Source organism: Nanorana parkeri, unplaced genomic scaffold (assembly GCF_000935625.1).
Source record: "Nanorana parkeri isolate BGI_ZX_2015 unplaced genomic scaffold, ASM93562v1 scaffold164, whole genome shotgun sequence".
NCBI lineage: Eukaryota > Metazoa > Chordata > Amphibia > Anura > Dicroglossidae > Nanorana > Nanorana parkeri.
The window spans coordinates 1,212,297-1,225,727 of NW_017306432.1; the positions used below are offsets into that span (position 1 = coordinate 1,212,297).

General features: G+C 38.6%; 1 protein-coding gene across 1 annotated transcript in view; it reads left to right on the plus strand.

Moving 5' to 3' along the window:
- The first annotated feature begins 363 nt into the window (after positions 1 to 363).
- Positions 364 to 13,431, plus strand: part of SLC6A1 (solute carrier family 6 member 1) — an 81,773-nt gene continuing 68,705 nt past the window's right edge. The window contains exon 1 of the mRNA XM_018554552.1: positions 364 to 781. Coding sequence (XP_018410054.1) covers positions 544 to 781 — 238 coding nt within the window. The 5' untranslated portion in view covers positions 364 to 543. The remainder of the gene's footprint in view (positions 782 to 13,431) is intronic.

A 13,431-nucleotide genomic window follows, 5' to 3' on the forward strand; every position in this document is an offset into this window, starting at 1 on the left:
AAATGGAAGCATCAGCTGAAACTGGTCCTGATATAAAATGTTGAAGCTGTATATTGGATGAACAGAGACAGTGTGGTAAATGTACTATAAACTATACAACTGATTTGCTCTCCTAGGAGTTCTGCTTTCAGAAAGTCTTTAAAACCTAAAAAGAAGAAAAGTATACCCTTTTTAGGACTGATAAAGGGAAACCCTGATTTCGTGGAGTAGAGTGCCACAATAATCAGTTGAGCTTTGGTACCATCCTTATTCCAGTTAATAATATTGTATACCTATTGTATAGATAATTTATCTTTGTTGATTAACCATTATCAAAGGCTTTATTGTTACAACATGAATATATAAATCTTTTATCTTTTTGCAGCTTATCGTTAAATCCTACAACCATTTGGGGATATAAATCTACAATCATCAATACAGTACTTTCCATACACCTTTGTAACCCTAGTGAAGTCATCAGGAGCCGCGAAGCTGCTGTCCACGTGGACTGGTGCTGAAATCTCTCGTCTGGGTACCAGGCACTGCCATTCCAAACCAAGAGACATGGCAACAAATGGAACTAAGGTGGCAGATGGACAAATTTCCACGGAAGTCAGTGAAGCTCCTATCACAAATGATAAGCCCAAGACTTTGGTTGTAAAAGTGCAGAAGAAAAGAAATGAAGATCCTGAAAGAGACACCTGGAAAGGGAGGTTTGACTTCCTTATGTCCTGTGTTGGTTATGCAATTGGCTTAGGAAATGTCTGGAGATTTCCCTACCTCTGTGGAAAGAATGGAGGCGGTAAGTTGCTGTTAAAGATAATTATGCATATAATATTAAAGTAACATTATAATGTTTTGAGTTGACTGACCTTCAAAATATGTTATAGATTGATGTTTTACTTTTTACTTTATTAGGTTTACATCACCTTTTTGTATTTGCTTTTTATCTGAGGATTTGTGAATTGTGGGGCATTTTTATCTGCCCATGTTTATATCCTTCTTCATTTCTGCAGAAGGGATAGTTTACTTCTGGGAGGAACAACTTGATATTGCACATCAGCATCTTCTAAATGTGCCAGAATATTGAACATGCAGGTGATTAAATATTAGTTTTCTTTGTCAATCCAGTAATGGTACTTCCCAGACCCCACCCTAGGTGACCTGAGTCCACACCTCCTACTTAATGAGTTTAGCAATTGTTTACAATATTTCTATTGTGATGGAGTGTGTTTAGAAAGGACTCAGATGTATATAATATGAAAAAATATTTATTTAAATTCTTGTTGGTTTAAAAGATTCATGCAGTTCAATAAAATATTATTTACAACTTCTCTTGTGGTGATATTCATGTGTAATTCAAAGATACATGTATCTAATTCTATGACTATTGCTGATTAGTATATTAGCAAACTGTATTTCAAACATTCTCAATACATTCATGTGGATAAGGATATACACAGAATTGATCCTTTCTAATACAGGTATATTACTAATTGATGAGTCCCCTACGCGTTACGCCCAGATAGGCTTCCTCAGGGGGATATATTCACTCTGTATGTTTGTATATACCGATTTTCAGCAATAATCTGTTTTTTCAAAATAAAAATATCATATAATACCATATAGATTAATATTGAACCACAAGATAGAATCAACATACAGTATATCAGTAAACTTCCATTCATTTCATTTCCAGTTTCTAATTATGTACATAATTCAATCATTTTTCATTTGTCAATGAAATATCAATTTTTATCTTTTTCATGTGTCATTGATAGCTTGACATTCATATTCATGCATGGGGAATCTTATTCACATTGATTGTTTATCCATCAAGATTAATTCATTTTTAGTACATCAATTAGATTGTTTAAATTCATTATTAATTAACTTGTTCAATATATATACAGAGATAATTCATCATTGTTTGTATTTGGTAATAGTATTTTACAGAAACCAAATTCATTGGTCTAAATGTATCAGAAAGTAGTAATTTACCATACATGTATATATATAATTGAATTGTATTACCTTTCTATTCGACTATTTCAACCCGGGACTGCAAGATCCTGGAGAGGATTTTTATCCCCCTCCAGGGTGATGGGGTTACTTTCGTCTACTCTGAAACAGAGTATCACCCGGCGGAACCAGAGACGCACAGGGAATCCAGTGCAACTTCACAGTGCTAGAAAATGATCATAGTGCTTAATTTGTATCAAAGTCTGTGTTTCATTTTATATTCAGATGTAGTGAATTATTCATGTTTGTAGTGCTCTCCCTCTATTCCTAATTATAGTGCCCGATATGTCCGGGCGGTCTCACAGACCATGTCTACCTATATACCTATATTAACGTGATTAGGTTCAAAATCTGTGTAGTCGAGGCTTTAAATAGCCCTTTCTATCCCATTCAGCGGTGTTTGTGTTCATATTTCAAATAAAAGATGCTTAACCCCAGCCCTTTAGAGATCTCTTTGAATTCATAGCCCCACATACCTTGGCTTTATCGGTATGTTATCTATATTTCAAATATTCTATAGCTCCTTACCCCCAAACGCATACTTGAAAATGTTTAGTGCTTCTACAATGCCAATCCACATACACATCATTAGTGCCCCAACGTTACTTTACCTTAAGCAATCACACCCACTGCTATGTTAAGCTTTCTCAGCCGTAGTGAATCAGTATAAAATATCTTGTTTCCTGCGTGTCGATCCGTGTGTATCTCTCCGTTCCCTTTCTCTGCACTGAGAGTTTGTATCCCTTTTTAATGCGTCCACCCTCCCACGATCACCACGCTGACTAGCGTGTGACGTCAATGGGGGGGGTGTGGCAATCCTACAGGCCGCATCTAACTCACTCCCTTCATGCTTGTTATATCTATGTTGCTAAGCAACCTTTGTCGCTTTTTCAAGGCTGAAAAAGCGATACTTTCTTTCCACGATTTGCATTTGTACTGAGTACAGTCTAATCAAAGTACTGATTAGAAAATTATCATGTAAACAGAAAGACCACTCATAACTAATAAGACTTAGGATATAATGTGAACTATGTGACATATATATAAATAGGTTTCAAAAAGAGGAGAGAACTAAAAGAGGATGTAGGACTGAGAGGTCTGATATAGCCATATGGCAGTTCATAAGGAACAGGAGGAAATGGGGGGTTCCCTTCCACATCGCCCAGTTTCTTTCCATCCATATATACAGATGAAATTAAAAATAGAAATATATAGAAGCAAAATACCAAGGTAGGAAAGATAAAAATATATATTACCGAGAATCACAAAATTATACGAACGCATGGAACTATGTGATTATAGAATGGGCTTGCAATTGGAAACATATGCACCCATGTCAGAATAGATATATCTGTGTATGGGGAGGAAAACGGAACTGGGGGATGTGGTGGAGGAACCTTTCATCAAGGGAACATCTATGTATTCATTTATGCACAAATGTAATAATAAAAAACTTTTGTAAACAGTATATACAGTATATTATATGACTAGGATCCCTTGGAGACTGGGGATCAGTGCTGGGGGGAACTTCACACACGGCGGAACCAGATGGCATCCAACTGAGAGGCAAGGCATAACCATAATAGCAAATCTAAGTGAGGATCAAAATTGTTGCTAACGATATATACCAAGTTAAAATAATAATGGGAATCCAAATGCAAATCGTGGAAAGAAAGTATCGCTTTTTCAGCCTTGAAAAAGCGACAAAGGTTGCTTAGCAACATAGATATAACAAGCATGAAGGGAGTGAGTTAGATGCGGCCTGTAGGATTGCCACACCCCCCCATTGACGTCACACACTAGTCAGCGTGGCGATCGCGGGAGGGTGGACGCATAAAAAGGGATACAAACTCTCAGTGCAGAGAAAGGGAACGGAGAGATACACACGGATCGACACGCAGGAAACAAGATATTTTATACTGATTCACTACGGCTGAGAAAGCTTACCATGCAGTGGGTGTGATTGCTTAAGGTAAAGGAACGTTGGGGCACTAATGATGTGTATGTGGATTGGCATTGTAGAAGCACTAAACATTTTCAAGTATGCGTTTGGGGGTAAGGAGCTATAGAATATTTGAAATATAGATAACATACCGATAAAGCCAAGGTATGTGGGGCTATGAATTCAAAGAGATCTCTAAAGGGCTGGGGTTAAGCATGTTTTATTTGAAATATGAACACAAACACCGCTGAATGGCATAGAAAGGGCTATTTAAAGCCTCGACTACACAGATTTTGAACCTAATCACGTTAATATAGGTATATAGGTAGACATGGTCTGTGAGACCGCCTGGACATATCGGCGCACTATAATTAGGAATAGAGGGAGAGCACTACAAACATGAATAATTCACTACATCTGAATATAAAATGAAACACAGACTTTGATACAAATTAAGCACTATGATCATTTTCTAGCACTGTGAAGTTGCACTGGATTCCCTGTGCGTCTCTGGTTTCACCGGGTGATACTCTGTTTCAGAGTAGACGAAAGTAACCCCATCACCCTGGAGGGGGATGAAAATCCTCTCCAGGATCTTGCAGTCCCGGGTTGAAATAGTCGAATAGAAAGGTAATACAATTCAATTATATATATATACATGTATGGTAAATTACTACTTTCTGATACATTTAGACCAATGAATTTGGTTTCTGTAAAATACTATTACCAAATACAAACAATGATGAATTATCTCTGTATATATATTGAACAAGTTAATTAATAATGAATTTAAACAATCTAATTGATGTACTAAAAATGAATTAATCTTGATGGATAAACAATCAATGTGAATAAGATTCCCCATGCATGAATATGAATGTCAAGCTATCAATGACACATGAAAAAGATAAAAATTGATATTTCATTGACAAATGAAAAATGATTGAATTATGTACATAATTAGAAACTGGAAATGAAATGAATGGAAGTTTACTGATATACTGTATGTTGATTTTATCTTGTGGTTCAATATTAATCTATATGGTATTTTATGATATTTTTCTTTTGAAAAAACAGATTATTGCTGAAAGTCGGTATATACAAACATACAGAGTGAATATATCCCCCTGAGGAAGCCTATCTGGGCGTAACGCGTAGGGGACTCATCAATTAGTAATATACCTGTATTAGAAAGGATCAATTATGTGTATATCCTTATCCACATGAATGTATTGAGAATGTTTGAAATACGGTTTGCTAATATACTAATCAGCAATAGTCATAGAATTAGATACATGTATCTTTGAATTACACATGAATATCACCACAAGAGAAGTTGTAAATAATATTTTATTGAACTGCATGAATCTTTTAAACCAACAAGAATTTAAATAAATATTTTTCATATTATATACACATCTGAGTCCTTTCTAAACACACTCCATCACAATAGAAATATTGTAAACAATTGCTAAATATTAGTTTTCAACACTGCCTATGTGCATTCGCTTGGTATTTTTCATAAAGTTTGTCAGCTTTGGGAATGTACTTCTTTTAAGTGGAAATCCAGCCCAAACCCTTGTTTGTTGTTTTGGACAAAAGAGAGGAGAGTTAGAACCTTTATTGCACCCCTCCTTTGGAGGGATTTAATCACACTTCCTACTTTGAGGACACAACAGTACATGAGAGAAAAGCTCCTCCCAGTGAAGGGAATTCCCACCTTAGATAGATATATCCCCAGAAGAAGTGTCCCCATTTAGAGATTTCCCCCTACTCCTGACTCAGTCACAGCTAGTTTCCTCACGTTATCCACTAGTTACAAGGAAACTGTGAATTGCCATGGTGGGGTACAAGCAGTACAGTTGCATTGTCTTAATATGGTAATTACATAGTTTAAGGGCTTGTTGAAAGTTAAGACATCAGTGTTTGGTGGTCCCTATCTTGAAAAGAAAAAAAAACTCTGTCAATGACTCTATGTTATAATAGTACAGTTTATGTATTAGGAGACCACACAGTTTTAAAAATGGGAATACAGAATTAGCTCCAAAAACCACAGGGGATGTGACATAGATCCACCTGGTACTGTTACAGATAGAACGATTTGGTTAAACATCCTGTAAATACTGGCATGTCTAGATATACAGTTGTTGTAATTAATTATATTTATTGTGCACCTTTTTTAGATTTTAAGTCCAGGAACAGCCAAAACAGTTTGTTTAGTTTTGGATAGATAAAGGGAACAATTTAGGAAAATGTGTAGTGATTTTCAGCTGACCAACAGCTACATTTCTATTGTCCAAAGCACTCTTTTATGGCAATATGATCCCAGGCATATTCAACCTCAGACATAGTTCTTTCCCTGTGTGTAAAAAAGAATAGATGCCAGTCACTTTAGTGAGCTTGAAACAAAAACTGGTTTATTACACTTTGCAATATGGGAGGGAGTGTGAGGGGTGAATCAGGATATCCCCAAAACATGGATGATCTTAAAAACCAGACTAAGCTCTGATCATTTCTTAATCTCTCATTTCAGACAAAGTCTCTATGTACCTTCTGAACACCGACTATTCTGATTGGACATTTACAGAGCTATGGGTTCTTAGCAATTGAGGTTCACGTGGTATCTTAAGTGCTTCAATTTCAAGTAGTATGCTACAAGGCAGGTCCACGGGGAAAGGTTCCTGCATATACTTCCAACTCAACCAGCCATTTACCAGATCACTTTTGTAGGGGACAGTTGCAGTTTGTTTCCCCTAGGCCAAACACTTCTTAAACTTCAGCAGATAGAACCTTCAGGAATACCTCCTAGGAGGGAAGATCCCTGTTTCTTTCCAACCGATAGGTGTAAAGACCTGGGGAGAGAGGCGGACCTTTCACAGTGATATCCTCAGAGGGTAGAAGCCCATGAGGAAAGAGAAAGAACAAGAAGTGTCTCAAATATTTAACTGTTCTCCCAACATACATCACCAGGTGGGCCAAGCCTGTTGATTGGCTAGGCAAATAATTATTCATATAACAGAATGATACCTATCTAGCCACGATGCTGGAGCAAGTGGCAGAGAAAATACAATCTGTGCTTAGAGATTACCCCTGCTGAGGTAGAGGGTGACTATAGCCCACTGCTTCCTGCAGAATCACAAAAATAGTATTCAGCAAAAAATACTACATTCCTACACATTTAATATTCAAAAAGGTGAAAAGGTCTGTAGTGTGTGTCAAAAAGTTGTCATAACCATAAGGTGACTTCATCTCTGAAAGGATTACTGAACTGTTGTACATTCGCAGCTACAGTAATGCAGATTGCAGATCTGCCATTTCACATAAAACGTCAAAGCAACAGAATAATGTTCATCATCAAGCCTTACATAAGTGAACAAAGGCTGCCTTGTTTCCTTTTTGTTACTTGCACTTAATCAAAATTACTGTGTCAAATCTCTGCCTTCCAAGCAAGTAATGTGTAGTGCTGAGTAAAGCTGACCTTTATGGAGCAATCTGTTTTTATAAATTCTATCTGACAAAGGGGAATGACTGCACTATAGACACAGTTACCGTGAAATATGATTTATAATGTGTCATGTATAAAAAAAATTAAATAGTGTTCAACACTTAAATATAAAGTCTAAGTAATTTACAACACAAACTTTTTATATGTTTTTTATATGTTCAATAGACATGTAACTCCACAAAAAAATTGTTTTGATTTGGATTTTTATTGCTTTTGTTTTTTGAATCCGAAATTCGGTTCGGTATTCGGATTTCGGATCTGTCCAAATTTTCATTTTTAGATCTATTTGGATGGGGTTCCAATCTGATTGGACAGAGAACAGTCACATGTTTGATTTAGTTTAGTTTTGAACAAAATTTGTACGGATCCAAACTTTCGCTTAACGTACATTCCAATTCGTTTGCATTCAGACGCATTCAAATTTGTAATGAAATTTGTAACAAAACTAAATTTACATGTCTATTGTTCAATATAAACAATTTATGTGCAAGACTGTGATACCAAAATTATGCTCCTAAATCAACAAATAAACATTCAATAAATAAATCATCAAACCACTGCTTCTTTAAGCATAAAGAAAACATGTTTACCTATGTGTGCATTTCACTTGGTAACTCATAAACTCCGTAATCCTTTCTGTGTTGTCTCCACCAAATTGTGGCAATATTATTTGTGAATGAATTCCATCACCACAGTGCTTCACTTCTTAGGGTTTATTCACCAGATAACTTGTTGGCCTAACGCTAAAAGGGTCAGTATTTACTGTACTTTTTAGCAAGCAGTAGATATATTCCTTATGAGTAAAACAAAAATAGAAAATGAGGGAAATACCTAATTACTTACCTGTTCCAGCACCGCTCACTCCTGGCTGAATCATTACTTGCTCCCGGAACAGCTGTGAAGAAGTGTGCAAGGCACATGAGCAGTAGACACATAGATAAATACATACACACACACACACACACAGAATAATACACCCCACCTTGTTTCCCCCTCGTCCCCCGCAGATAAAATAAAAGACATAAGTAATCCTTCCTGTCAGAGCTCTGACTGAAGGAGCTAGTAATTGCCGGCACTGAGAGAAGCAGCTATGCGGTCTGCATCTGACCGTGTAGCTGCGGGCCGTATGGTACCAGTTTGCGGGCCGAAATTGACCTGCATGCTGGTACTTGGAGACCCCTGCAAAGCCTTCCTTTCTGCTGCTGGCCCGGCCTCCCCCCTCTGCCCCGGGCCCCATAGCGGCTGCGTGGGCCACTTTGGCGGGAGTTTTGCCACTGATCTTTCATACACCAGTGCTCTGTAAATACTTCACCTCTCTTTTCCACTGATTTGACAGCATTACTTTCAAATTAGTATCACTCGATCTTCAAAAACAGCAGTGGGGGTAATATTTCTATTAGACCAGTGAAAGAATCCTAAATTTAATCCATTCTTTTATATTAACACAAATGACAATCCCATATAGGGCATGTATACCTTCCTAGATGATGATAAACTGTTAGTACATGTTCATTTCCCTTCCACTAACCAAAATTTTTATAAAATTGTGTTTTATACAAACCCAATTAACCCTTGCTGAACTAAACCAACATATAATAAGTTATAAATCTAAAATAGTAGACATATTGGGATCTAAAAGTAATATTAAAACAGTATATTAATAAATAACAACATAAGATATTAAGCACAGCAGCTATAGGTGGTAGGAATTTAGCAGTTTAAAACTACTGATACATATTCCTTATTGTTTCAAATATGGATCACAATAATACTCTGCAGCTGTGGAATTGCTTAATTTTTCTAAGTAGAAGAGTTAGTAGATGATTTTTTTAATAGAAAAGTGAGGAGATGATTTTCTAAGTAGAAGAGTGAGATTATTTTTTTAAGAACATGCAGAGTGTGTGATGAAGGAAGATTTGGAAAGTATGCTTGACACTTAAAACATACAATGGAAAAACAAGTGTAAAACTTATGGGATTTGATTACATTGCAGAAGTATGTTGAGAAGGGTATTACACCTAGTAGGTTATGGTTGGATATCTCCTCAAATGATGGAATCTATGGAGGAATGGTACTATGAAAGGAAGTTATTGGGTCTACTTGTACAGAGGAAAAAGGAGAAATCGGAGAATGTCGGCAGTAAAATGGAATTTCAAAGAAAAATTAATGCCATTCAAAGAATTGCCTATATATGTGGAAAAAGGTAGAGGGAGGCTCTGATTAAAAAAGACCAGGCGTTAAAAATAAAAAAGTATAGGTAATAAATGAGTGATTGATCAGACTATAAAAAAACAAGAGGTATATTCATTCTCAAAGAGGAAACCAAAAATCTAGAAAAACACATCACCCCAGAATAATCCTCTCTGACTTTTAAGCAAATGAAACACAGAAAATCTCTGGGCTGATTGGCATCACAATGCAATATTATAAAAGCACATGCCATGTCCTTGCGCCATGCTTTGTGTCTGTGTTTTACTTTCAACTCTCTGACTGAAACTCCATCTCACTCCCCTAACCTATAACAGTGCTACATAAAGAGGACAAAGACCATACACACATCATAAGTTATTGACCAATTACACTAATAAATGTAGTCTTGAAGATCTATGCCAAGGTATTAGCGAACTGGCTAACATCCTTTGCATCCAGTGCTCGTATCCCTAGATTAGGTGGGGTTTGTCCTAGAAATGGAGGCCGGGGCCAACACCTCTTAATTTTCATTAATGGTTATAATCACAGAGAATGCAAAGGTTCTTTCTGTCAATGGATGCCAAGAACGCATTGGATAGATTGGCCTGCGATTACATGGAGGCGTTTCTCAAGTCCGTTGTGCTGTCACTAACGGGACAAAGACAGGAATGCCCGCTACCTCCACTAATATTTATATTGACATTAGAATCATGTTTCAGACATAAAAGGTCTTAAAGTGGGCGGTAAAATATAAACTGATGGCGTTTGCAGAAATGCCCTGTTTTTTCCGCCCTCACCCTGCAGCGCCGTAAGGCGGCCGCCTGACTTGCCTTGCAGTAGCGCCGGGACTGGTTTGCAGACTACTTGCTGCTATTCCTTTGAGAACTGCACATTGCTCTCCCTAATCTTGAACATTTTCAATACCTTTCTAATCTGATAATTACCTATTTTAAATGCCATGCTCTAAACGTTTCTTTTTTGGTGGCCACAGTTGTGCAAGGACAACTTTCAGAATATCACTGGGAAGTAAACAATTATTATGATTATTATATAGGATTTATATAGCGCCAACAGTTTGTGCATTGCTTTACAATATAAGGAAAATATTACAATGACAATACAATTCAAGACAAGATGATAAGGAGGGCCCTGCCCCTGAGGGCTTACAATCTAAAAGGGAGGGAGAAGTGATACATGTGGAGGTAGCTGTGTGGGGATAAATTGTTTGAGAACATGATGGTTCAGTGGTTAGGTTGAGGTGGGATAGGCTTCCCTGAAGAGATGAGTCTTAAGGGATCGCCTAAAGGCAGTCAAGGTGGGAGATAGACCAACATGTTGGGGTAAACAGTTCCAGAGGATGGGAGAGACTCTAGAGAAGTCCCAGAGGCGAGTATGGGAGGAGTTGACAAGGAAGCTGGAAAGCAGGAGGTCTTGGGATGAGCGGAGTGGACGGTTAGGGTGATATTTTGAGACAAGGTTTGAAATATATCTGGGGCAGAGTTGTGGATGGCTTTATAAGTGACTGTTAATATTTAGAATTTTATCCTTTGTGCGAGTGGAAGCCAGCGGAGGGATTGACAGAGGGGGGTTGCAGACACTGAGCGGTTGGTTAGGTGGATGAGTCTGGCAGCTGCATTCATGATAGACTGAAGGGGGGATAGCCTGTGTAGTGGAAGGCCAATGAGGAGGGAGTTACAATAGTCAAGACAAGAGATAACAAGTGAGTGGATGAGTAATTTACCGGTTTTGTAACCTCCTCTGTGGTGACAGGGTCAAAAGAGGAGAGTAACAAGTGTGATGGTGGGTCTGGGACATTAATAGGGGAAGGTGACTGCACAGTGGTGATCTGATCCCAAATTGTATCTATTGTTTTTGAAATGAATGGCAATGTCCTTGGCAGTGAGTGAGTTAGTGGGTGGGGGCGGTGGAGAACATAGTAGAGACTTGAAGGTAGAAAAGAGTTGATGAGGTTTGGATGAGAGTGTGTTAATGAGAGTGACAAAATAAGTTTGTTTGGCAGCAAGGAGGGAGGAATTATATTTTAGGAGGGCAGCTTTGTAAAGGGTGAAGTCTTGCAGAGACCTAGTTTTCCGCCAGAGTCGCTCAAGAGTGCGGCTTTGTCTTTTTTGATGTTTGGTTACTTCAGTTTGCACCGGTTGTAGCGGACATGGTCTAAGTCTGCGTGTAGTGAGGGGGGCTAAGGTGTCTAGAGAGGATGAGACTGAGCTGTTAAAATTAGAAGTAGCCAGGTCAGGACAAGGGTGAGAATGTGTCAAAGAGGTAGTCAGTAAGGATGGGCTGCATGTTCTAGCGTTCGCCAAACGCCGAACATTATGGGATGTCCGCGGTCTGTTCGACACCGGCACATCCCAAGAGTTAGAACCGAACACGGGGGTGTTCGGCTCATCACTAGTAGTCAGTAGCAGAGTGGAGAAGAGAAGGATCAAGGTGGCGAAGGTTTCTCCGGGTGACAGTGTGCCGTGTAGGGGGATTCTGGGTTGGGGACAGGGTGAGGGTGAAACTGACAAGGTTGTGGTCTGAGAGGGGGAAAGGGGTGTTGGAGAGGTTGCAAGGAGTGCATAGGTGGGGGAAAACAAGATCAAGCATGTTACCATCAGAGTGAGTAGGAGTCTGTGACCATTGAGTTAGATCAAAAGAAGAGGTTAGGAAATTGAGTGGAAGCTGGAGTGTTAATGTTATTAGCAATGTTAAAGTCACCAAGAATGATAGTGGGTATTTCCGAGGAGAGAATGTAGGGTAGCCAGGCTGGTAACAATGGCAGAAAACGAACAAATAATGTCCCACCCTACCTGAACAGATTATTAATAACTGTCTGGCTAGGTCACTAGGAGAGGGAGACTGTTGGGCAATACCCACAGCTCCATTTCTCACAGAGTGCAGAAACTTATAGAGGTATGATACAAGGGGGTTGATTTACTAACCTTATAAACACACCACGAACATGCATACACCTCTGTAGTGTGTTCCCTCCCAGCATGATCTATGGGTGGAATCTAAACACCTTTGTAGTGTGTACACACCCAGCAGGTGTGTTGTGCAAAGCCCTGCATGAATTACAAGGTGATGTTGTGTAAATTAGCTCTATGTTGTGTTGCTTGCGTTGATGAATGCAGGAATGTAAATGCATGAGCTAACCATTTTTGTCTAAACTGTGAAGCAGCATTATATATGCATCATGTGCATGATTTTTCCATATATGGCATTAGTGGAAATATGCTTTTAGAGACTTTTTGGTTGATAAATACGTTTTGCTGTGTGAAAATCACACGCGCCTAGTGCGTGCGTGTGTTTAGGTTAGTAAATCACCCCCAAGGAATCCATTGAGGATGAGAAATATTTATATACATTGTGGGCATAGAAATAAATAAAAATAAAATAGTGATTAGGCCATCTGACAAGGTGGTGTGTGTGTGTCTGTGTCTGTGTGTGTGTGGGGGGGGTATAATATTAACCTCCCTGGCGGTAATCCCGAGTCTGGCTCGGGGTGAATTTTAAATGCTAGGAGCGGTAACCCCGAGCCAGACTCGGGGCTGCACAGAAAAGTGACACTCACCTTGTCCCTGCGATCCCGCGGCGTCCTCTGCTGTACGCGGCTCGAAAATTAAACTAAAAGCCGGCATCTGACTTTTAGTTTCGTTTTCGAGCGTCACAGCCGGCGGGAAATTCAAAAGTGAAAAGTTGTAATATACACAGAATACACACAATACAATGTAATCTGCTATGATTACACTTATGTATCAAACTATTTCACTTCAATTTTGTCCCTAGAGCT